At 46.6% G+C, this 25,369-nt stretch overlaps 2 protein-coding genes across 3 annotated transcripts in view; one reads left to right on the top strand and one right to left on the bottom strand.

The window, feature by feature from the left end:
* The window catches only part of farsa (phenylalanyl-tRNA synthetase subunit alpha), a 22,895-nt gene extending 18,217 nt beyond the window's left edge, over window positions 1–4,678 (top strand). For both annotated transcript variants that reach the window (XM_015945128.3, XM_070543081.1), the window contains 2 exons: window positions 1,422–1,536; window positions 4,343–4,678. In XM_015945128.3, the coding sequence (XP_015800614.3) occupies window positions 1,422–1,536; window positions 4,343–4,448 (221 nt within the window). In that variant the 3' untranslated portion in view covers window positions 4,449–4,678. The remainder of the gene's footprint in view (window positions 1–1,421; window positions 1,537–4,342) is intronic.
* Window positions 4,679–14,309: 9,631 nt separating this feature from the next.
* gcdhb (glutaryl-CoA dehydrogenase b) lies at window positions 14,310–20,465 on the bottom strand. The gene is made up of 11 exons (XM_015945129.3): window positions 20,370–20,465; window positions 19,739–19,846; window positions 19,577–19,609; window positions 19,339–19,479; window positions 19,188–19,250; window positions 18,883–19,053; window positions 16,401–16,530; window positions 15,124–15,340; window positions 14,820–15,049; window positions 14,583–14,743; window positions 14,310–14,511 (listed from the first exon to the last, which is right to left on the bottom strand). Exons 2-11 carry the CDS (start codon window positions 19,842–19,844, stop codon window positions 14,438–14,440), a joined length of 1,326 nt encoding a protein of 441 aa, XP_015800615.1. The 5' UTR covers window positions 19,845–19,846; window positions 20,370–20,465; the 3' UTR covers window positions 14,310–14,437.
* Between the last annotated feature and the right edge of the window lie 4,904 nt (window positions 20,466–25,369).

Here is a 25,369-nt window from a genome sequence, read left to right as displayed (position 1 = left end):
CCTATGGTCATGAGCTTTGGGTAGAGACCGAAAGAACGAGATTGTGGATACAAGCGGCCAAAATGAGTTTTCTCCGAAGAGTGGCTGGGCTCTCCCTTAGAGAAAGGGTGAGAAGCTCGGTCATCTGGGAGGGGCTCGGAGTAGATCTGCTGCTCCTCCACGTCGAGAGGAGCCAGTTGAGATGGCTCGGGCATCTGGTCAGGATGCCTCCTGGACGCCTCCCTGGTGAGGTTTTCTGGGCACGTCCAACCGGGAGGAGACCTAAAGGTAGACCCAGGACACGCTGGAGGGACTATGTCTCTCACCTGGCCAGGGAACGCCTTGGGATTCCCCCGGAGGAGCTGGCCCAAGTGGCTGGGGAGAGGGAAGTCTGGGCCTCTCACCTTAGGCTGCTGCCCCGCGACCCGACTCCGGATGAGCGGATGAAAATGGATGGATGGATGATTAGTTCTGGTTGGTGCTCAGTTTCCTATTGCACAGAGCTCTGCGGGGCCGGGGGCGTGCTTGGCTAAATAAATAAAAAAGACGTAATGCTTACATTATACCACAGTGCATGATGAGATCATCGCTTTTACAGTTTTCTGAATAATCATACATCATTTCTGAAAGTGGAAAACTCGTAAGCTACTTTAAGTAATGTGTTATAATACTGTTACTGCTGTAAAAATGCTGTAATACTGGTGTAATACTGTCATATTACTTGTGTAATATTGTCATAACTGGTGTTATGTTGTAGTAAAACTGGTTTAATATTGTGGTATTACTGATGTAATACTGTGTAATATTGGTCCGCCAGGCTTATACAGCGCTGGGGGAAACCCTGCGCCAGTACTACACCAGTATTACACCAGTACTACACCAGTACTACACCAGTATTACATTAGTAATCAGGTTTTCCAGCAGCGGAACGTGCCCCCCCCCCCCCCCCCCCCCATCAAAGCCGCCAGGCTGAACTCGTTTTCTGGGGGAAACCCTGCTGGCGCATTACTTAGCTCGTTACTTTTGCGATGCGTTGATCCCCGTCTTTACTCTTGTGGATTATTTTTTACTTTAGCTGTTTTCGTGCACTAATGTCAGAATTCCAGTCACATTCTTATGTTTTCTTTTTCCTGCTACAGTGCACACATACATAATTTTACCTTTTTAACTAAAGGTTTTTTCCTCCTCTCTACATGTTTTCCTTCATTCATACAAAATGGACTCCCTTTTTTGTAAATTTAAGACTTAAACATCTTTTTTTTTTATACCACAAACGTTTTTCTAGCTTTGACCTGTTGTTCCCATTAAAACCAGTAGGAGAGCATACATTTACAACTAACGTCACTAATTCCTGGAGATCCCACATAAACTTCTCGGTTGTGTTTGTTTGCGTCTCTTTTCTGGTTTTCTTTATTTTAATGGAAGAATCTTTTCTCTTCCAGGGCTAAAGAGGTGGGTGGAAGTAGGAAACTCTGGTGTGTTCAGACCAGAGATGCTGTTGCCCATGGGTCTGCCTGAGGACGTATCTGTAATAGCCTGGGGCCTTTCTCTGGAGAGGTGAACACTCACACACACACCCCACACCCCACACACAAGTGCTAAAGGGCTCCCATCAGACACACTTTTGGGGGAATTGGTTCATCTAATGAGAATACATCATAGTCTAATTTTTAGTGGTGAGTATACTCTGACAAAGATAAATTGATCATGACTGGCTCAGTTTTAAATTCCTTCAGTTTTACAAAGTTGTCAGCTATCTAACCCCTCTCATCAGCAGGGCATTGGTCGGAGAGTGAACGAGCTTTGGGGTTGTCCAGAGCAAGGTAGATTTGACAGTCGTCTGCGTATGAATGGTAGCTCAGGCCATACTTTACTAGAATTTTGCCCAAAGGGAGGATGTAGCTGGAGAAAAGGAGAGGCCCAAGCACAGAGCCCTGAGGCACTCCCCAAGGGAGTGGGCGCCATTGAGGAGCATTGACCAAGCTGAACCTTGAAGACTCTATTGTCTAGATAAGGGGCGAACCGATTTATTTATTTTTCTTCCGGCTCTTGGAGAGTTCAGACGCTTTTTTCCTCTTATCTTATCCCAAGGCTCTTTGTCTGTCTTTGGGTGGACGGCACTTCTGCATTTTTTCTGGAAACTGGAAATGATTAAAAATGGATCTGGTCAGTTGGTCTCTCAATGCGATTGACAAAATTTTTTCACCGATGAGAACGGGAGAAGGGGCTCCCGGGTGCCCCTCTGGGACAGAGCCAGCTGGGCATATCATGGACTCCTGGAAACAGTGGAACCTGATCTGCCTCTCAGCTGTCTGTAGAGGATTCTGAAGACGTCTGGATATTCGTGGTGTTGGTGTCAGGTTTCCTGCTTGCCTGGCCTGTTTATTTTCTTTAGGTCCTTTGTGGCGCGCTACATTCAGGACTTGAAACAAACATGTCTTTGCCTCCATTAGAGTGATTGTAATAACTGTAGACCGCATAAAATGTCAGCATTTTAACGCCCAGTCACCAGAGTAAATGGGGTTTTGTGCACCGCCGGCTACTTCCGCACCCACATCTGCATTTGGTGATGTAGATGCAACATCATGTGAAACCCAGCAATGGCCTGAGGAGATCAGCGAGTCCTTCAGTGGGTAGGAGGAGCTCTATCCAGTATCCGAGCTGGCACGTTCCCGTTTGAACTGACAAAGCCTCCAGAGGAGAACGGAGATGTTCAGTTGTTTTCATTCAAATGTGGAGTTACAATGACCTGGATGACTGAGGACCTCCACCAATGGAGCGGATGACTCCCAGTGAGGTAACCGATACGGTGGGTAGGGGAACCCTTCAGAATGAAGCTCAGATCTTCCCGCTGTACAGAGATTGAGATTAACTACATCAGGCCTACCGTATGACGCCACCGCCTTTAACCTCCTCGTGGACCCGTGTCCACATTTGAGGACCCGTGTCCACATTTGAGGACACGGGTCCTTGCACTTTTTATTCTGCTTCTTGGACCATTTTGTTGTTATTTATAGACACTTTTGTCTTTTGCTTTTTAGGGTTTTTGACAACATTTTTATTTGATTAGATTTTTATTGTATTTTAATGTTTGCACTTTAGTTTCCGGTAATTACGGTCGACTAATCTGAAATGGCTGGACGTGTTTTTTAATCACACCAAATACAAGTCTGGGTCAAGTTGTTTCTGTCAGTGTTTAGATATGAAATATGGTAAATGAGCCACACTTAGAGTCTGACTCCAAAGCACTTTACAGTGTATCATTCATCCATTCACACGCTGGTGATGATGAGCTACAGTGCAGCCACAGCTGCCCTGGGACACACTGACAGGTGAAACTTACCCAACTTTCCGTTTCTCCTGTCTCACCATGGATGCCCTACTTTAAATTCTCACCCCACCATGCTGGCCAGGGGAGCATGCGCTCACCTGCTAGTTAGCTAGTTAGCTTGTTTTTAACATGACACATGCTGTTGTTTATAAATGCTAGATTTCACGTACCGTGTGTCGGTAAGCTCCTCTTCCCTACATGAGGTAAAGCTGCTCTGGCTTCTTCTGTCTTCAGTCTGCTCCCAAACACCAGGAGCTGCAGCTGCAGTTCTCTGGAGCAGCGGTACGAGCGATGCAAGCTAGCTGCAACAGTGTCCCTACGCCGTGTTGGACCCGTTCAGCCGGCAGCGCGTTGAAGCACTAACGCTGTTGTTGACTCGGGTCGGTGTGACTGCACCATAGCAAATGTCGCGCTTGATGGATGCCCGTTTGGCCCAAAAAGGCTTGCTTCATAAAATAAGAGAAGGCTGATGGAGAATGGGAGATGGAAGCTAGGGTACAGAACTGATACAATTTCTTTGCACATTTTCAGTGGTTATACGGTAATTGTGACCGTCATATGGCGTATGCCTGCGTTCACGTAGACTACACCGCTGGTTCTGATGCATTTGGTTGGGTCTGACCTGTAGTTGGAGTGTTTTCCTACCAGTAGACCTCGGCTTGTTTGCTGCTGCTCTAAATAAAAGCTTCTGCTAGCAGAGCTAGAGGATCAGGCTTGGTTTAAAGACTCGCTGACCTGGGTCATGGCTTCACTTAGTGTGATCTGGAAGCTTTAAGGCTGACGGATTTACTACCGAGCCAGTTCCCTTGGGTTTGGCCAAAGTAGCAGAAGCCAGTGTTAGTCTGGGCGTGCGTACACACACGAAGTCAGAGTCGATGCGTCATTGATCTGGTGTTTGTGTCAGAACGACGACGTCACCTAAATGTTTAAGTCTGATCTCATACCCACAGGCCATGAGCCAAGCCTCCGTTACCATGGTGATCTGGCTGGAGCAGCTCTCTGATTTTTATTTCCCTCTGCTTTGACTTGCAGGCCCACCATGATTAAATATGGCATCAACAACATCCGAGAGCTGGTGGGACACAAGGTGAACCTGCAGATGGTTTATGACAGCCCCTTATGTCGACTGGACTCCTGAGTTTTTGCCCACTTCTTGTCAATAATTTATGGGATGGAGGCGTTTTCCGGCCCAGGTTCCTGATATCCACACCTGTATGAGACAGCTGTTTAGCTGTGAAGCTTCTTCTGATGGTCGTGAAGTCAAGGCTGAGGTTTTCAGACCCTCTGATCCCAATGCTGTCAGCACTCAGCTTGTTTTTGTACATCATGTTAGCCAAATGACAACATTAAATGATTCTGTAGAAACGCCGTGCGCCACGTCATTCTGCCTCCTTCTACAAGTACATTAGCTAGGAACAGAATGTTCACCGTCCCCTTGAGTGTGTGTTCTTGTACTTGGTTTCTACTGAGGACCATCATGAGGTTTTAACCAATAGAGTGAGGACATTTTTCTGGTCCTCGCTTGGTTTTATAAACTAACTCGTTGGTTTTAGAGATGTGGTGTGAATTAAGTTTTAGTCGGGGTTAGGTTAGCGTCGGTTCGGGTTCGGGTTAGGCATATACGGTCACCTTTTGTACGTTCTTGCTGTGTTTGTCTTCTAATTCCATCTTTGGTTCTTTTTTAAACACAGATGAGGTTTTTCTTTACCTTGTTGACGGTTTCGTTTGCGGCTGCAAACTTCCTCAGGCTTACGCTGATGCGGGCAGCAGAGGGCGACAACGTCCTCTGCTGCCCGCGTATAAACGGAGAAGGAAGTGACGCCACCATCAGCGTCAGCCTGAGGAAGTTTGCAGCCGCAAACGAAACATAGCGGGAAATCAGGTAAACAAAAACTGCTGTTTTAAAAAAAGAACTACAGAATGGAATTAGGACTGGTAGCTAACTCCACTTACTTCACATACGACAACACAATATACAAACAACTGGAAGGCGTCGCCATGGGTAACCCGTTATCAGCCACCCTGTGCCAGTTTTTCATGGAAGACCTGGAACAAAAAGCCATAGCCACCGCCCCCCCAACTGCTAAATAAAACTATGGAAACGCTACGTAGACGACATACTGGAAATCATACCAAAAGGACAAACAGAAACACTAACACAACACTTGAATAACATGGACGACACGGGCAGCATAAAGTTCACATATGAGTCAGAAACAGAAGGCAGCATAGCATTTATGGACATGAAAATCACCAGGCAGACCGACGGGACCCTAAACATAAACACATACAGGAAACCAACACACACAGACCAATATTTATCATGGACATCAGAACACCCCACCATACACAACATGTCAGTAATCAGAACATTATATCACCGAGCAAACATGGTAACAGAAGAGAGAGACCGTAAACAAGAGGACAAACACATACAACACGCTTTAAAGACCTGCAGATACCCGACATGGGCAATAAACAAAGGAAAACAACAAACAACAACAGAAAGCAAAGAACCAGAAACCCAGAAAGTCAAGAACCAGAACCAGTGATAACCCTACCATACATCAGAGGCATAACAGAAAAAATAAGAGCAACAATGAAAAAACACAACATAAACACACCAACAAAGCCATACACAACAGTTAGAAACAGACTAGTGCACCCAAAGACAAAATATCAGCTGGACTTAAATGTGGAGTCGTTTACGAAATCCCATGCAAACTCTGCAATAAAACATACGTAGGAGAAACCGGACGCCAACTCAACACACGAACATTAGAACATAGAAAGGAGTGTGAGAAAGAAACAAGTCGAAAACACACAAGAGCAGCAACAGAAGAAGCAGAAAGCACAATAAAGCAGTCAGCCGTAACAGATCACTGCACAAGAGAAAACCATGTAATGGACTGGGACAACACAAGGATCATAAACACCGAACAACAGAAATACAAAAGGAGGAAAGAACCACCATAAATCTGGTCATGTGGTAAGTAGCAGCTACGCTAGGAGGGAGGAGATTGATTTGTGGTAATGCTGATTACAAACGTTTACAAGCTGATGAATCTCAAAGTACGTGACTGGCGTGGTCGAAACACCCATCATTACTTTTCATTTAAATAGAAGTACAACATAAGTGTGATCCAGGGTCTTAGGCGGGCTAGAAAATGGCTCTTTTAGCCCCGTTCAGGGACCCATGAGCCCACCAGAAAGGGAGGAAACTTAGGCTCCCTATTAGGTCACGGGGGCAGCAGCCTAAGCCAAGAAGCCCAGACTTGCCTCTCCCCAGCTACTTGGGCTAGATCCTCTGGGGGAATCCCAAGGTGGGCCACCCGAGAAACGTAGTTCCTCCAGCGTGTCCTGGGTCTTCCTTTAAGCCTCCTCCCAGTTGGACGTGCCCAGAAAACCTCACAGAGGAGAAGCCCATTGGTGTTATTGTGTACCACTTGTGTACTATTTGCATTCTATATTCTTCCCCTAGCTGGCATCATTCAGTCTTTCCCAGACATCTCCTACCACATCTACGCTGATGATATTCAGCTCTATGTCCTTTATGCCACACCAGTTGGACAGGCTGGCAACACTTGTACTCTGCCTGACCCAGATCAGTAACTGGCTGTCCAGCAACTTCCTAGTCCTCAATGCTAACAAGACAGAGACCCTGATCGCTGCACCCCCAGAACTTCAGCCAAAAATCGAGCAGGAAATCGCCTCTTTTTGCCCATCAGCCAAGGCCATCATTAGAAACCTGGGAGTTATTTTTGATCCAGCTTTAAGTTTAGACTCACACGTCAAAACCATCTCCCGCTCTTGTTTCTTTCAGCTGAGAAACATTTCAAAAGTCCATAAACTGGTTTCTACTGCAGATCTGGAAAAAATCATCCATGCCTTTGTGTCATCACGCTTAGACTACTGTAACGCTCTTTTTACTGGTCTCAGCAAAACCTCCCTCTCACGCCTTCAAGCCATCCAAAATGCAGCAGCCAGACTCCTAACCAAATCCAGCAGACGAGCTCACATCACTCCAGGTTTACAGTCCCTCCACTGGCTCCCGGTAGAATATAGAATACAGTTTAAAGTTTTAGTCCTGACCTATAGAGCTCTTAACAACCAGGCTCCAAGCTACCTATCTGAGCTTTTATCCCCACACACCACCTCTCGGAACCTCAGATCCACATCTGAAAACCTCCTGGCTGTTCCTCGAACCAGACTGAAAACCAAAGGGGGCGGGGCCTTTCAGACTATTGCCCCCAGACTTCAGAACCCCGTCTCTCCAAAACTGTAGAGGTCTTCAAAAAGCATTTAAAACTCACCTTTTCATCCAGGCCTTCCCCCGCTAAATATGCTGACAGATGGCTTTGTCTTTGTTCACACCCTGACTTCGTTTTTACTCCTGATTTTGTTTACTATTTTTCACTGCTATTGTTTTATGATCTGTTTTTATCCGTTTGAGGTATTTGCCCTGATTTTACTCATGTTGTACAGCGCTTTGTGGTTCATATCTGCGAAAGGTGCTTCATTAATAAACTTTTACTTACTTAGTTACTTACTTACTTAGTTACCAGGATAACACCAGTACCAGTTAAACTGAGGAGGTCTGCACTCTTACTGCTGAGGGGATGAATGACCTACGGTAGCGTTCTGTTTTACGTCTGGGATGTCTGTCTGCCTCTGAAGGAGCTGTCCATGGTCTCCACAGGGGAATATAGTGGGTGGGAGGGTTATAATAAGATAGAGGTCATCTTCCCCAGCTTCCTCCTTTAACACATCAGCTCAGAACCGAGCTAGCTTTGTTAAAGAGCAAGTAACACCTAAATGAACTTGTTTTTGCTGATAACCTGTATAGATGAGTGTCTAATGGTGCTGTACACGTGTGTGATCATTACACACATGTGGCAGTATAGTGCAACTTACTTTAAATGTAATATTTCAGCCCCAAACCATAATTCTATCTCCATCTTCAGGTTAAAACTGCTCCACATTCATGTAGAACCAGCTGCGGCTGATGGCTACGCTGAAAGTTGTGACATTGTCAGCAAATTACTACGTGGCTGCACCGCCCAGGGGCCTCCTTCACCAAGCTAGCTTACGCACTAAACGGGGTCGGAAAACTGCGTAAGCAACTTTCCATGCAAACTTTGGGATTTATGAAAGAAAACTTAGTGGAAAAATGTGTGCAACTTTAAGTTGACTAAGGACCTGGCTTACACACATGCTGGACATGGAGAGCACATGCAGTGCTGCTGCTGAGAAGATACCATTATGATATCCTGCAGCATTGTCACTTGTACCGCTTCGTGTTCACGCAGAACCAGACCCCCGCGCACGCATGCACATACACACACACACACACACACACACACACACACACACAGCCTGAAGAGCACAATATCAGCAGGGCGACAGATTGAGACAGAACATGTGTGTGTGACAGTGTGTGTCCTGTCACTGTGACCTGATTGATCATGCACCCTGGCTACTTGTACAGGGGAGATCTCTGTTTGGGTGACTGGTTAGTGCGTGTGACTTTCACCCGGGAGTCTGGGGATCGAATCCCGATTGGACCATAATTTTTATATCCGCCACAGATCTCTCTGAAGAAGTCAGCATTGACGGCTTCAGCAACGCTGTGCCACTCCGTGGATTTTCTCTTATTTGTTTTGCAAAAGCACTTCCTTTCATTTCTCCACCTCACCCACAGGTACCTCATCTTCTGCTTGTGTAAAGTAGCGCTTCCTTCATGCTGCGTGATTGGAGATCCAGAACCGTCTTCTTTAGAGCTTTGTTGTCCTGGGAGATCCGATGTTATCCTGCAGTCAAGGAGGAAACCGATTCCCGCAGAGATGCGTTCTCAGCTGCGAGCCGCTCCACCTGCTCCTGGCTAAACTCCAGAGATGTTCGGAGGTCCTGGAACTCCTTGTGAAACCGACTGGAATTACCCCGACGCATTCAGGCATGCAGATATTTTAAACGTTACGCACGGAGAACATCACAGAGGTAACAACATATATCAGGAAAAGATTCCCATCTGAGCATCATCTCGGATCTGGACACCAGGACCAGCGCCCCGAGGAGCTGTGAGAGCAGCGGAGCGTCTGTGGTTCATGGCAGCAGGTAAAACGCTCCTACTGTAAGTGAAATCGATTAATTGTAACATTAATAAGTTGCTGCGCACGCTGGTCAGCTTGTGTAGATGAAATATGAATGAAAATTAAGTAGTTTTTATTTCTTATCTGAGAAACGGTCATGACTGTTTAACTCTGCCCGTCTAAATGAGAACAGACGTGTCGCTGACCTGTGCTGTCGGTGTTTCTGTTCCTGCCTGTAACCGATATTAACAACATGTTTAACCAGGGCTCATCCAGACAGAGCAGCTCCTGCTGGTGGAGTCTGGCTGGCTGCTTGATCGTGAACAAGCACTGCCGCGCTTACTCTAGTGAGATGTTTCTGGCAGTAATGAAACGTCTGAGCTCCGTTTGTTTCCTTTCAGGTCCTAGGGATCCACGATGTTGGCTGTAGACAATTCCTGAAAATACCGATCCCTTTCAGTTTCTCCCTGTAAGGAATGCGTTCATCGTTTCATCCATCCTTGTGACTTTTTCTGCTGCAGCTTCCCCTAGCAACGCGAGTCCTGCACCTAAAATGGTCCTAAGGGGGTGTAGATGACATGCAGGTCACGTGTCAGACAAGAGCCGGTTGATTGTTTATTTTTGCAGACCCACCTCCCCCTTTCCCTTACACGTGTCTCTGTTGGTATTTTAAACAACTAAAAACATTTCTGATGAAGTTTTGGTATCAGGAACGGCGCTACAGCAGCAGCTGGAATGCCGCACCTGTAAGGAACCGGCATCAGTTGCTGTCAGGACGTCGCCCAACAGACTCGGTGCTATGGTCGGGTTAGATCGAGTAGTGAATGTGAGAACTGAGCGTGTAGCACTTTTTCTACAACCTTAGACACAAAAGGACGTTGGGATTGGATGGAAATTTGCTTAGTCATTGTGATCCAAGCCAGGTTTTTCAACAGCGGTCGGACCACCGCCTTCTTAAAGGCTCCTGGAAACGCTCCAGAGGACAACCCCTAACTTCAGATGTTCAGAATAAAGGGACCCACTACAGGGAGTACCCCAAGTAGCAATGCTGGGGGGGGTGGGGATCCCGTAAGCGCCGCAGGGATTCATAGACCCGATTGGTTTGTCAAGATCTTGACGGGAGAGATGGTCAGAATCGGAGAACAGGCCCTAACAGAATGTTTCCAGGAAAAATCCTGAAAATCAGTGCAGACCTAAGGGTCCTACAGCCCCCCAAGGCGCTTTACAACACACTAAAGTGCCCTAAAGGAAAATCGTCACACACACGTAGGTTATTCGTCTTGGTTTAATACATATTCTGAAATAAAACCTGTTAACGGGTCTATTTGAAACACCTGCTCTTCTTCACGTGTGAGCTGAAGCAGCTCGACCGACTCAAACACCAGTTTGGTTCTTTCTTTGATCCAGAATGAAGTTCACAGAAAGGTCATCCTGGTTGGGGTTGGGTTAGTGGCCTCGCTAAGCTCTGCTGATTGTTTAGTGCTGTTCACGACGTTTGCTCGCTCCATGATTTTGGGAAGTCAGACTGCTTGGAGCTTCTCAGAACGTTCACTTTGCCAACAGCCAAATCCCAGCAGCACCGGGATTATTCTTCTCTGTTAAGAACCGATACTCCGCCTGATACATGGCTGCTATAAGCTGCTTGTTTGGCTGGAGCAGAATCCTTGTCTGCGTGCGACACCTGCGATAAGGACTACCAGATTATAGAGTCTAGTGTGCGTGGAAGCCGAATTACAGGAACCCTATTAAGTCTTCCTCCCACGCTAATCCCTTGGCACCTTGAAATAACATTTCCCAGAACTGTGTAAGGCTGTTGAATCATACAGGTGGGAAGCAGAGAGAATCATTTCCTCACACGTTATGTAAGGAAATAAGTTTCAGAAGAAGAATCCAAACGTGGCTTTTACTACCCTAACCCTAAATGGATTAGGATGAAGGAACAGATGCTCAATCTCAGGGGCTTAGAGATAATCCCACCAAACAGGAAACATTTTCTCAGCATGTGAGGTCGAGTCTAAAGAAAAACTATTTTATCTACAAACATCCGCTCTTCGCCTTTTTGTTCTCCAAGTTCCTCTTTCCAGGTTTTCTGTTTCTACGCCTCGACGGCGCGAGTCACCAGACAGACAGGTGGCATCCTTCAGCGCCGTGCTGATCAGCCTTTGTAGTTGATGCTGTCGTTCACAAGTCCCTCGGGGCACTGACCGCCTTTGTTGTTCCCGGGCTGCAGGAGTAATCCTGAGGACTGTGGCTTGTTGGGCTGTGAGAGTGTGGAAAAAAGGACGGGAGGTAGGGAATGGCGGCCAGCAGCAGCGGGCTGGTCAGGGGGCTCTCGTCCCGAGACAAGGGGATGACCACGTCGTCCTGGTCCCACACGTGGAAGGCGTTGTGGGCGAAGGGGTGGGTCAAAGGAGGGTGTCCGAAGGGCATTCCGTGCTGTGGGTTACCGTCGGGGCTCTTTTCTTCATCTCCGGCCGGGCCCAAGAGACAATCTGGAGAAAGGAGAGAGGTGCAGCTCAGTGACCATCAACACCCAGCTGTATCACCTCACCTGTCCAGGTTTGTCTAAAACACTCAAATTCAGGAATGGTGTGCTATGACTGGCCTAGATCAAATTAGCAAAACGCTGAGAAAGGTCCTCGCACACATTCGTGGGATGGAGGTGATAAGCCCCGCCCCTTTTGAAACCCTGGAGCTTTCCACAGAGCCAGTATTTAGATCGGTTTCCTGTGATGTCACACGTCCCACTTCTACAGAAACGTGTTTCTGCTTCCGACAGCCCACACCCAACACTTTCAGATTATTTTCTCCAACTGAAAGGTTTGACACATAATCCACCCGGCTGGTTGTCGGACTCAGAACTTTTACCTGTTTGCTAGCAGAAGGTGAGACAGGTGTGTGGTTACTATGGTGAACTTGACAAAGCTATAACAAACCACTGGAGGTTACCATGGTGACCCTACTGTGCCAGCTGCAGCTGCTTTAACAGTTCTTCAGATTTTAGTCCTGTTTAAACATAAAACATTGACCTGGTTTTTCTTTTGGCCACGCCCACCCATCCAGATGTGCTAAATAAAGCCACAGGTAGCTTACCTGCTATGTCGATGGCCAGGTCCTTGATCAGATGTCCCACTATGGCATAGGCAACCCCTACAACCACCAGGGCAGCCATGAGCAGGTACAGAACCCCCTTCGGTAGCGGGATGAGCTCCTTCACTGGGGGCTTGTACTGCTTGTAGAGGGGCTCTTCGGTGGGATACGGAAACACCTGGCCACCGTGGGTGGAGTTCCAGCCGCTGACGTTAAAAGCATTCATGCTAAAAGCGGAGAAAACCCAGAAGAAGCTCAGAAAGCCTGTCCATGAGGAGGAAACCTCTCAGCGTTTACCGTTCCGCGCGAGCCGGTAAGTACACACGGTAAGCCCCGCCCACCTGTCAGCAGCTCGGTCTGCAGCCACAGACCTCCAGAGCTGACAGAACGACAGTAAGTCACGTGATCAGAGCCTCAGCGGTGGGGGTTATAACAATCTCTGCCACCTGTCTGTGGGCACCTCCTCTATCAAGAGCTCTTAATCCTGATGAGATTATAATCTGGAGGATTTGTAAACATTTACACAAAGCTACTGCTTAATGCCAGACAAGTAGGAGGAGCAGGAGAGAACCTTCTGGGTAGGGATGTAAGAAGATACGTGTGGCATCACCAGAATGTCTCCAAAACACATCCCTAATTCTGCGTTCCCACAGATTAGAGAAGGAAACGTCGGTTCCTTAAGTAAACCCACCAGATTAGCTGCTTAACTCCGTCCCTTCAAAGTGGCAGCTTTCCACATGAAGCTGGAGGATGGAGGCCGCTCCCATCCCTCCAGCATCACTGGATTGAACAAAAATCATGCTGAGGGCTCCCTGTCCAGGATGGGAAGTAGAAATTAAAACTTCTGGGTTCTGTTTGTGGATTTAATCTCACATCCACGAGACTAAACCATCGACCACCATGACGACATTCTGAAAGACCAACCAGCCGCATCAAGATCCATCTCTTGGGAAACTCTGGTCCAACTCGGGGTTTCAGGGAGAAGTCCTGGAGGAGAAACCGGACATCCTCCTGGGTGATCCCAAACTCCAGAGGATGTAAATGATTCCAGATCCAACATCTGATTTGGTTCGGCAACATCACAAATAGCAGCCTGCGACACGTACGAACAGGAAGTGGATCACAGGCCCCGCCTCCCCACGCTGTAGGGTCAGGCTCAGATGCCCCGCCTCCCCGCGCTGTAGGGTCAGGCTGAGGACCCGGCTCCCGGCTCTGTAGGGTCAGGCTCAGAAGCCCCGCCTCCCCGCGCTGTAAGGTCAGGCTGAGGACCCGGCTCCCTGCGCTGTAGGGTCAGGCTGAGCACCCGGCTCCCTGCGCTGTAGGGTCAGGCTGAGGCCCCGCCTCCCCGCGCTGTAGGGTCAGGCTGAGGCCCCGCCTCCCCACGCTGTAGGGTCAGGCTGAGGACCCGGCTCCCCGCGCTGTAGGGTCAGGCTCAGAAGCCCCGCCTCCCCGCGCTGTAAGGTCAGGCTGAGGACCCGGCTCCCTGCGCTGTAGGGTCAGGCTGAGGCCCCGCCTCCCCGCGCTGTAGGGTCAGGCTCAGAGGCCCCGCCTCCCCGCGCTGTAGGGTCAGGCTGAGGACCCGGCTCCCCGCGCTGTAGGGTCAGGCTCAGAGGCCCCGCCTCCCTGCGCTGTAGGGTCAGGCTCAGAGGCGCCGCCTCCCCGCGCTGTAGGGTCAGGCTCAGAGGCCCTGCCTCCCCGCGCTGTAGGGTCAGGCTCAGAGGCCCCGCCTCCCCGCGCTGTAGGGTCAGGCTCAGAGGCCCCGGCTCGGTGTTTTCATGTTTACTTTTTTGGACTTGGGAGAAAAAATTCCTCTGAAAGCATTTGGAACATTTCCCAGATTTATTTTTCTTTCATTTCAAATTCCAACATTCCTCATAAACTCTAAAGCTGATTATCACACACACGCACACACATGCACACACGCACACACACACACACACACAGGGACCTATTTGTGGACAGTGAAGGCCTGCAGCCCTGTGATGGCTCTGCCCAGGATCAGAGCATGGATGTCGTGAGTTCCTGGAGGAAGAGAAACACGATCAGATGGAGCAGCTGTTCCGTGAGAGGTGGCGCTCAGACATACCCCTCACCTTCGTAGGTGTTGACGGCCTCCAGATTCATGACGTGGCGGATGACATGGTACTCATCTGCGATGCCGTTTCCTCCCAGCATGTCCCTGGCCTGCCGGGCGATGTCCAGGGCTTTCCCACAGCTGTTCCTCTTCAGCATGGAGATCATCTCTGGAGCGGCTCTGTTAGGAAGCACAAACATCTGCTCACAGAGAAGGTCCAAGACCAGACCGGCTCTGGGTCGCTCAAGCTCCTTACTTCTTCTCATCTATCAGCCTGCCGAGCTGCAAACATGACTGAAGGCCGATGGAAATCTCTGTCAGCATGTCGGCCATCTTCTTCTGCATCAGCTGATTCCTGGCGAGAGGAACTCCAAACTGGATCCTGTCGAGTGTGTACTGACGGGCAGCGTGGAAGCAGAACTCTGCAGCACCCAGAGCGCCCCAAGCGATCCCGTAGCGGGCGTTGTTCAGGCAGCCGAAGGGGCCCTGGGGGGTGGGATAAAAGCTGCTGAGTCATTCATCTGCTTACCAAACCAGACCCCCCCCAACACACTCCTCACCCCCAGGCCGATGGCTTTAGGGAGCAGGTTCTCCTCAGGAACCTCCACATCATCCATCAGGATCATCCCGGTGGCCGAGGCCCTCAGGGAGAACTTCCCCTCAATCTTGGGAGTGGAGAGACCCTTCATGCCCCGCTCCAGGATGAAGCCTCGAATCTTCCCATCATCACACCTGGCCCACACCACAGCCATGTCGGCCACGGGAGAGTTGGTGATCCTGCAGGTGGAGGACAGGGGTGGAGCTTATGTTTTTATTCTAACATCCTACTAAAGTTCTAAACAGCCCAAACTCCAAACGTCTGAGTTGTTCAGATGTAAAGAGCTCCACCTAGTGGACAAGCGGTGTTGTAGTCCACACACCAGCAGAAGTAAAGCTGTGTGCACGTTTACACCACTACCCATGAACACGTGGGTTTATCACTTCTTATGTTTCTGAGTCAAACTCATGAAATAGAATCTTACACAGATCTAGATCTGTCTAGATCTAGGCAGAACTAGATTAACTAGATCTAAATGATCTACTGTAGATCTAGATCTATCTAGATCAAGGCAGAACTAGAACTAACAGATCTAAACGATCTACTGTAGATCTAGACAGATATAAAAAGATCTAGGCAGATAAACAGATCTACTGTAGATCTAGGCAGAAATAAACAGAACTAGATCTAGACAGATCTAAATCTAGGCAGATATAAACAGATCTAGATCTGTCTAGATCTAGGCAGAACTAGATCTCTACTGTAGATCTAGGCAGATAAACATATCTACTGTAGATCTAGGCAGAACTAGATTAACTAGATCTAAACGATCTACTGTAGATCTAGATCTATCTAGATCAAGGCAGAACTAGAACTAACAGATCTAAACGATCTACTGTAGATCTAGACAGATATAAAAAGATCTAGGCAGATAAACAGATCTACTGTAGATCTAGGCAGAAATAAACAGAACTAGATCTAGACAGATCTAAATCTAGGCAGATATAAACAGATCTAGATCTGTCTAGATCTAGGCAGAACTAGATCTCTACTGTAGATCTAGGCAGATATAAACAGATCTAGGCAGATAAACAGATCTAAATCTAGGCAGATAAACATATCTACTGTAGATCTAGGCAGAAATAAACGGAACTAGATCTGTCTAGATCTAGGCAGAACTAGAACTAACAGATCTAAACGATCTACTGTAGATCTAGACAGATCTAGATCAGAGTCTGGCACCACCAAACAAAACCAAAGTGACTAAATGACTAACAGACTGAAGCTCCTCCCACTCACCAGGTCTTGGAGCCGGTGATGCTGTAGGTCCGACTGGACGGGTTGAACCGGGCTCTCGTCTCCATGCTGCTGGGATCACTGCCGTGATTTGGTTCCGTCAGGCCAAAGCAGCCCAGGATCTCCCCACGAGCTGAGACACCCAAGGGACAACGTCTGATCTATCAGCTGATCCGTTTAAACGGCAGAATGAAGGCAGCATGTGATGGATGTGTGTAGTTTTGGTTGTGACGAGGGACATATCGGCATCAATATCAGTATCGGCCAATGTTAGTCACTTAACATATCGGTATCGGCCAACGTTAGTCCTTTTTAACATATCGGTATCGATCTGATGTTAGTCCTTTTTAACATATCGGTATCGATCTGATGTTAGTCCTTTTTAACATATCGGTATCGATCCGATGTTAGTCCATTTTAACATATCAGTATCGATCTGATGTTAGTCCTTTTTAACATATCGGTATCGATCCGATGTTAGGCCTTTTTAACATATCGGTATCGATCCGATGTTAGTCCATTTTAACATATCGGTATCGATCTGATGTTAGTCCTTTTTAACATATCGGTATCGGCCAACGTTAGTCCTTTTTAACATATCGGTATCGATCCGATGCTAGCCCTTTTTAACATATCGGTATCGATCCGATGCTAGTCCTTTTTAACATATCGGTATCGATCTGATGTTAGTCCTTTTTAACATATCGGTATCGATCCGATGTTAGTCCTTTTTAACATATCGGTATCGATCCGATGTTAGTCCATTTTAACATATCGGTATCGATCTGATGTTAGTCCTTTTTAACATATCGGTATCGATCCGATGTTAGGCCTTTTTAACATATCGGTATCGATCCGATGTTAGTCCATTTTAACATATCGGTATCGATCTGATGTTAGTCCTTTTTAACATATCGGTATCGATCCGATGTTAGTCCTTTTTAACATATCGGTATCGATCTGATGTTAGTCCTTTTTAACATATCGGTATCGATCCGATGTTAGTCCTTTTTAACATATCGGTATCGATCCGATGTTAGTCCTTTTTAACATATCGGTATCGATCTGATGTTAGTCCTTTTTAACATATCGGTATCGGCCAATGTTAGTCCTTTTTAACATATCGGTATCGATCTGATGTTAGTCCTTTTTAACATATCGGTATCGGCCAATGTTAGTCCTTTTTAACATATCGGTATCGATCCGATGTTAGTCCTTTTTAACATATCGGTATCGATCTGATGTTAGGCCTTTTTAACATATCGGTATCGATCCGATGTTAGTCCTTTTTAACATATCGGTATCGGCCAATGTTAGTCCTTTTTAACATATCGGTATCAATCCGATGTTAGTCCTTTTTAACATATCGGTATCGATCCGATGTTAGTCCTTTTTAACATATCGGTATCGGCCAATGTTAGTCCTTTTTAACATATCGGTATCGATCCGATGTTAGTCCATTTTAACATATCGGTATCGATCCGATGTTAGTCCTTTTTAACATATCGGTATCGATCCGATGTTAGTCCTTTTTAACATATCAGTGTCGGCCAATGTTAGTCATTCTTAACATATCGGTATCAGCCAATGTTAGTCCTTTTTAACATATCGGTATCGGCCAATGTTAGTCCTTTTTAACATATCGGTATCGATCTGATGTTAGTCCTTTTTAACATATCGGTATCGATCTGATGTTAGTCCTTTTAAACATATCGGTATCGATCTGATGTTAGTCCTTTTTAACATATCGGTATCGATCCGATGTTAGTCCATTTTAACATATCGGTATCGATCCGATGTTAGTCCTTTTTAACATATCGGTATCGATCTGATGTTAGTCCTTTTTAACATATCAGTGTCGGCCGATGTTAGTCATTCTTAACATATCGGTATCGCCAAATATCATTTATCAGCCATAACAGTGATATTAATATGGAATATCGGCCCAAAAATGTCATATCGGTGCATCACTAGTTGTGACCTTTGTCCAGCATGTCCTGAGAGGTGGAACCGTTTTCCTGTGGATGTGAGACAGGCGTCCTCACCGTCTCATTCTGAGATTTGTGTCTTCAGACATTGGTTTATGGGGTTTTAATCGAGTGTGTCTGAATGCGGTCATCTCGTTGTAGCTAATCTTCGTCTGTGCTGGCTGCTGCTTTACGAATAAAGTTGGATTGAATACAGACCCACTTAAACACATTTTTAGAAGTGATGCTAAAACTTTTCATTCAAATATGTCATGTATTGATGAGCATTTTGTTGCTTTAACTGGGATTTTTGGCCAGGTTGTTAAACTTTTGGCTTTCCGTAATCTAGAATCGGAGCGTTAAAGGCCGGTTTCATTCCTGAGTCTGTCTTTCTGTATAGAGGAATAAAAGCCAGGTTTAGTGGATGGAACGCGGATCATAACGGAGTCTTGTGATGTTTTTATTAGATGACAAACAGAATACTTCAGTAACCAGGAGTGTGGGGTTCCCCATCCTACCCAGCTTAGGGAGGTACTTCTGTTTCTGCTCCTCTGAGCCGTAGGCGTTGATCGGGTGCATGACCAGCGACGACTGCACGCTCATGACCGAGCGATAACCGCTGTCTACTCTCTCCACCTCTCTGGCGATCAGACCGTATGCCACGTAGCTCGTCCCAGCACAGCCGTAACCTTAGCAACAGACGCAGGAAGAAGAGTTATCATGATAGCCAACATCAGACCCAAAAACCCAGAAAAGGCTTCCGTCACTGGACTGTGGAAGAATAGTCCCAGGAGATTCCTGGTTCAGATGTTTTCAGACAGACCTTTAATAGTTGGACCCAGAATTCCAAGGGCTCCCATCTCGGACACTATGTCTCTGTGGAAAACTGAAAGCAAGAGACGAGACTGATCACAAACAAAACCCATGATGTTGATCAAATTCCAGCTGTGACTGTGAAAGCTGCGCTCTCCCACCCTCATTCCTGTTTGCCATCAGGATCCGAGGCATGAGCTTCTCCTGGCAGTAGGTTCGAAAGGAATCTCGGATCATGACCTCTTCCTCCGTCAGCTGGCCTTCCAGGTCCAGAGCATCACGCCAGTCAAACTGGACTTTTGCTGACAGGAATCAGAAATGATTTAAGAGCTTTTCAAACATCAGTGGGTTTAAACTCAGTCTGAGAAACCGTAACCCCACGTGGTCGTAAACACTTACGGGATTTAGGGTTGGGCTGAACCTTCTCAGAGTCTGTGAGGAAAAACAAAATACCTCAGTTTCACACACACACACACACACACACACACACACACACACACACACACACACACACACACACACACACACACACACACACACACACACACACACACGACTGACCGTGTTGGGCCGCCGGTGCTGCTGTTCTCTGTGCTCTGCAGGTCGTCTTCCAGGCGCTCCTGTCCAGATTCCTCAGGAGACGACAGACGGTGCTCCTCAGAGCCATGGCTGAAACGAGACCGCAGGTTGTGTGTGACACAGGTAAAACGTGGTTATGAGCTGCGACTCCGCTGGGAATCAAACATCTTCAACATCTGCCAGGAGCTTTCTACTGGATCAAGTCTGGGAAGTTCTCCGGTCCACCTGAGATCTTCCTGAATGTTTGGGATGAGTGAGGGTACCATCTCTGGGACTAAACGGTGGGTGGGTTAGTGGGACCACACGTGACTGGTCTAAACCAATCAGAAAGGGAACAGGACCTTCCCCACTGAGCTACAGGTGTGCTGCTCTGGTCCGTGTCCTACATCTGATCTAACATGAAGACATGCTACCTGTCCACTCATAGCTCAGCCTGTGGCCTGTCTCTTCTCAGCACACCTGCGTTGGCTCACTAAGCTAACTGGTGCGCTTAGGTAACCCTACAGCTAAACGCTAGCTAGCTGCTAACGCGTGTTTCTGCCGACATTAGAGTAAAATTATCTTTTACGGTTAGTAACAAACAGCAGGTAAACCAGCGTGGGCTGTACGGTACCTGTTCACCGGTTCAACAGAAGATAAAAATCCCGGTCCGGTCCGGTCCGGCTCGCCGTGGCTCCGCTAGCCTGTGGAACTCTCAACGTCTAAACAAACAACGTCATCACGTAACTTATGTCACACTGGAGGCGTTTAGGAACGTCGGCAAAATGCCCGTCAACCACTACGTTGCTAGAGCAACCAGGTAAAACCAGGTAACTGAACAGGTTCTTGTGTCTGCGCGGTGGCACTAAAGCGCGATCAGCTCTACGTTCGCTTAGTCACGATTATCTCCTAAATGTCGTTCTTCCGTTTCATTGCTAATGACTCTCTGACTGTTACTGAACGTCTCAGTTTCAACAGAAGGCTCCTATTGGCTCATTTTGGGGGAGTGAAGTCACAGCCCAGAAAAAAAAACCTCAGAATAGGAACAGGAAATACGGGTGCCATCTTGAACCAGTAGTGGTGAGAACTCCGGCTCTTTTAATAGAACCGGTTCTTACGGCTCAGCTCACTAAAATGAACCTGCTGTTTCGGCTCTAAAACGGCTCCTCACAATTTTTTTTTTTTTTAAATTAATTTGTCACCTGAAGATGATGTAAAATGTGTGTGAAATGATTGACCAGTCTACAAACTTACATTAAATCAACTTTTTATTATTTCAAAGAAGACTAGGCCGTGTGAAACGTCTCCCCAGCCTCATTAGCGTCTACAGAAGGGATTAATCACTAAATCAAACATATCAGATGATCTAAAATATGCAAGAAACCTGCTGGAAGCAGACTGCAGCACCAGGTATGTCAGCTAAACGTCGGCCCACTACTCTGAAGGGTCAGAGTGACCTTTCATTAACCCTGTAAAGGGTCCTTTTAGCTCATACTGGCCCAAGAAAATGATTTAAAAATATGAAAAAGAGGGGGTTACGTGATGCACCGAGCCAAACAGACGTGAAAAGTTGGAGCTCTGCACTGGATGGATGTAAATAAGCTGTATCCTAGCTCAATTCACGATTAAACTGCCTTGAGAGTTTTTTGGAATGTCCTTGGACGATTTTTTTGCACACTCCGCCTCAAGCAAGAAGAAGGAAATGGGCAAACGAGGGGCCAAAGCTAAAGCTAGCAGCAAGGCGAGGGCTAGCAATAGCCTTGAAAATGAGCCCATGGAAGATACTGACGGAGGGGTAAATATGGTGGGGGAAGCTATGATTGTGGATAAGGTGACTGCTAACATAGCAAAGATACCAGACACTAAGCTGTTGGAAGTCATTAAGCCAACAAACGAGCTCGCCAAGAAATTTGACAAGCTAATAGGAAAAGTGAGAACGGTGAAAAAGCGAGTTTTGGATTTGGAGGATATTACAGCCTCAAATGTGCCGTGGATCACTGCCTTGGAAAATCAACTTGAGAAAGCGAGGGAGCGATTGGAAAACTTCGAGAACCAGAGCCGCCGGCAGAATGTGAGGATCGTTGGCTTAAAAGAAGGGGTGGAAGGCAGCGCGCTGTTAGACTTCTTCAGGAAATGGATACCAGAAGCTCTGGGGCTGCAGCAGGGAACCAGTATCACAATCGATCGGGCGCACCGCACCGGACCACCGATGAGGCTCGCCAGCGCCGAGGGACCTCGCACAGTGTTGGTCCACCTGCACTACTACGCTGATACACAGAAGATCCTGCAGGCTGCAAGAGCCAATGGTATCGTTAACACAGACGCAGGGACGGTGTCTTTCGTTGTGCGCAGCAGTAGCTCAGCAGGTTGAGCGGGTTGTCCAGTAATCGGAAGGTTGCAGGTTCGATCCCGGCTCCGGACAGAGAATTCTGCTGTTGTGTCCTTGGGCAAGACACTTAACCCACCTTGCCTGCTGGTGGTGGTCGGAGGGACCGGTGGCGTCTGTGCTCGGCAGCCTCTGTCAGTGTGCCCCAGGACAGCTGTGGCTACATTATAGCTCATCCCCACCAGTGTATGAATGTGTGTGTGAATGGATGAATGATACACTGTAGTGTAAAGCGCTTTGGAGTCCTTACTCTGAGAGGCGCTATACAAGTGTGGATCATTTATCATTTCTATCAGGACTTCTCCGCAGAGGTAGCAAGGAAAAGGAAGGAAACGGCGAATGCGCGGCGTGCACTCCGAGAAGCAGGGGTTAAACATTCCTTTCTGTATCCAGCCATCATTAAAATATACAACCCTGATGGATCCAGCTGCTCTCTCAGGAGCATGGAGGAGGTCAAGGATTATTTGGAAAAACTACCAGGATCCAAGTAACCTGACGGTGCGCAAAAGAGGAACTATAACGTAAGCTATAAACATGAGGCTCAGTAAAGTTGTTGAGCAGCTAGACTAGGATATAAATTTTATTGTTGTGGTTATAAGATGTTTCCTGTGTGGGGAGGGGATGGACATGTGTCCTCTATAGCTGTACTTCAATGTAGGGTACACCTAGTTATTTACTTTTTTTTCTGTTTGTTCCTTCCTTTCTCCAGTGGTTTCAGGGTAAGGAAGGGGGGAGGCTCCCAGCTTTTGTGTTCGGATTTTGCTGGGAGCTGATTTGTTAGTTTCATGTTTGAATGTTTCCGACAAAAGTTACAGTCTGGTCGAGGTTAAAATGGTTTTAATATGTTAGCAGCACTGAAGTAATATTTTTCTTCATATGTCAGTTAAGATAAGTACTTGGAATGTTAAAGGGTCCAATAGCGTGGTTAAGAAAAGATCCGTATTAAACCCTCTAAAGAAGGATTTGGTCCATATAGCTTTCCTGCAGGAAACCCACCTGACAGATGATGAGCATAAAAATATTGTCAAGGTTGGGTTAGCCAAATATTCTTTTCATCTTATACTGCAAGCAGAAGGGGGGGGGGGGTGATCACCCTCATACACAAAAATCTTCCCTTTATTGCTATAGATACTTATAAAGACAAGGAAGGACGGTGTACTCTGGTGAAGGGGAAGTGACATGGTGAGACTATTTTGCTGGGTGATATATACGCTCCAAACACACAGGATGAGGGGTTCTATATGGAGATTTGTGATCATTTAGTAGACATGGATTGTGTTAATATAAAATACTAGCGGGAGACTTTAATTGTACGTTATGCCCCAAATTGGATAGATTTCCCTCACAATCCACTACGACAACAAACTCAAAGGCTCTTCTGCAAACTATAAATGAATTTGGACTTGTTGATGTGTGGCGACATCACAATCTAGTTCTCAACATTACACATTTCATTCTGATCCTCACCCAACAGCCTCTCGTATAGACTATATTTTTATGTCAAATGTATCAATCACTTAGTTGAGAAGGTGTATATTGGTCTTATTGGTCTTTCTGGTCATGCCCCGGTGGCTTTAGTCATTCGACCGCAGAGAGAGATTGAGCGATCAGTATCATGGAAGATGAGCGCATTATCCCTGATAGATAAGAAATGTATACAACTTATAATGGAGCAAACTACAATGTTTTCAGAAATGAATGATGAAGACGGGATGGATCCGAGAAATACATGGGACAGCTTATAAGGCATACATGAGAGGGATTATAATTGCTCATACAAGCTACACAAGAAAGCAACGATAAATAAAACAGCAAGAAATCAGAGAGGATATTAAGGATTTGGAGAAAAACTACTATGCAACCAGGTCATCTGATACACTGAATAAGCTCAAGGCTAAGAGGACATCGTTGTACAGTTTGATCATGCGGAAAGCTGAAAGAGATATTCTTTTTGCTAAGCAAAGATTTTTTGAAGCTGGTAATAAACTTAATCATTTTTTGACACGGTTGATAAGGAATGCTCCATCTAGCTCCTAGCTATTATAGATGGTAACAATGCAAGGCATACGGGAAATCGGCAGATTAATGAGTGTTTTAGGGAGTTTTATTCTAGCCTGAATGGTCAAGGTCAAGGTAACTTCATTAATACCCGCAGGCAGATTTGATTATGGGTCTGAAATGGATATAACAAGACTTAAATCAGGGTTTTTCCTAAATGACTTGATGTTTCCTCAGCTGTCTGAGGATCAAGCTGGTTTGTTGGCGTCACCTATAACACTGGCAGGGTAAAGCGCCAGGGGCAGACGGGTACCAGTGGAGTATTTTAAGGTGATGAAAGGGAGGCTTAACAGTTTATTACTAAGGGTAAATAATAAACTTCCAGATTCGATGTATAGGGCTAATATTGTATTGATAGCTAAAAAAGATAAAAACCCAGAGCTATGCTCATCTTATAGGCCTATCAGTCTTCTGGGAGGGATTATAAAATACTATCAAAAATACTGGCTTTCAGGTTAGAAAAGGTATTGGGCTCTATAGTGACGGCAGACCAAACAGGGTTTATTAAGGCGAGGAACTCTTATTAAAATACTAGACGGCTATCTAATATTATTCATTTCATGGATTTTCATAAGATGCACGGAGCAGTTGTTTCCATGGACGCTGAAAAGGCTTTTGATAGAAGTGAATGGGAGTGTATGTTTGATATTATGAAACGATTTGGATTCGGGCCACATTTCTTACAGTGGGTAAAATTTATATATAAAACTGCATGGTGGCGCAGTGGTCAGCACTGTTGCCTCGCAGCACGAAGGTCGCGGGGTCGAAACTCAGCTGCGGCCTTTCTGCGTGGAGTTGCGTGTTCTCCCCATGCATGCGTGGGTTTCCTCCGGGTACTCCGGTTTCCCCCACAGACCACAACATGCCCTATAGGTTATAAATTGTAAGTTGCTTTGGATAAAAGCGTCTGCCAAATAAATAAACATAAACTCCAGTAGCGTCAGTGGTGTCTAATGGATTGTCATCTTCTCCAATTAAACTGGGCAGAGGCACTGCACAGCGTAGCCCTTTATCACCACTGTTTGCTCTGGCGATTGAGCCTTTGGCCATGGCCATTAGACAAAATCTAAATATAAGTGGAGTCAAAGTTGGAGAGAGACAGCATAAAATTCTTTTCTATGCAGACGATATTCCTTTGACGTTGACTAAACCATCTAAATCTCCACCTGTTCTTATTAGTTGTATCAGAG

Source organism: Nothobranchius furzeri, chromosome 12, assembly GCF_043380555.1.
Source record: "Nothobranchius furzeri strain GRZ-AD chromosome 12, NfurGRZ-RIMD1, whole genome shotgun sequence".
NCBI lineage: Eukaryota > Metazoa > Chordata > Actinopteri > Cyprinodontiformes > Nothobranchiidae > Nothobranchius > Nothobranchius furzeri.
The sequence above is the reverse complement of the archived record's forward strand: the minus strand, read 5'-3'. Positions and strand labels throughout refer to the sequence as shown.

Bases quoted from the DNA above. Each gene is read 5' to 3' on its own strand.
- gcdhb (XM_015945129.3), bottom strand. From the start codon at position 19,844: ATGGCTCTGAGGAGCACCGTCTGTCGTCTCCTGAGGAATCTGGACAGG. The intron at 19,480-19,576 runs GTAAGTGTTTAC...GATTCCTGTCAG, and splicing joins TCAGCCCAACCCTAAATCCC to CAAAAGTCCAGTTTGACTGG. The intron at 15,341-16,400 runs GTGAGTGGGAGG...CTCCACCTGCAG, and splicing joins ATCACCGGCTCCAAGACCTG to GATCACCAACTCTCCCGTGG.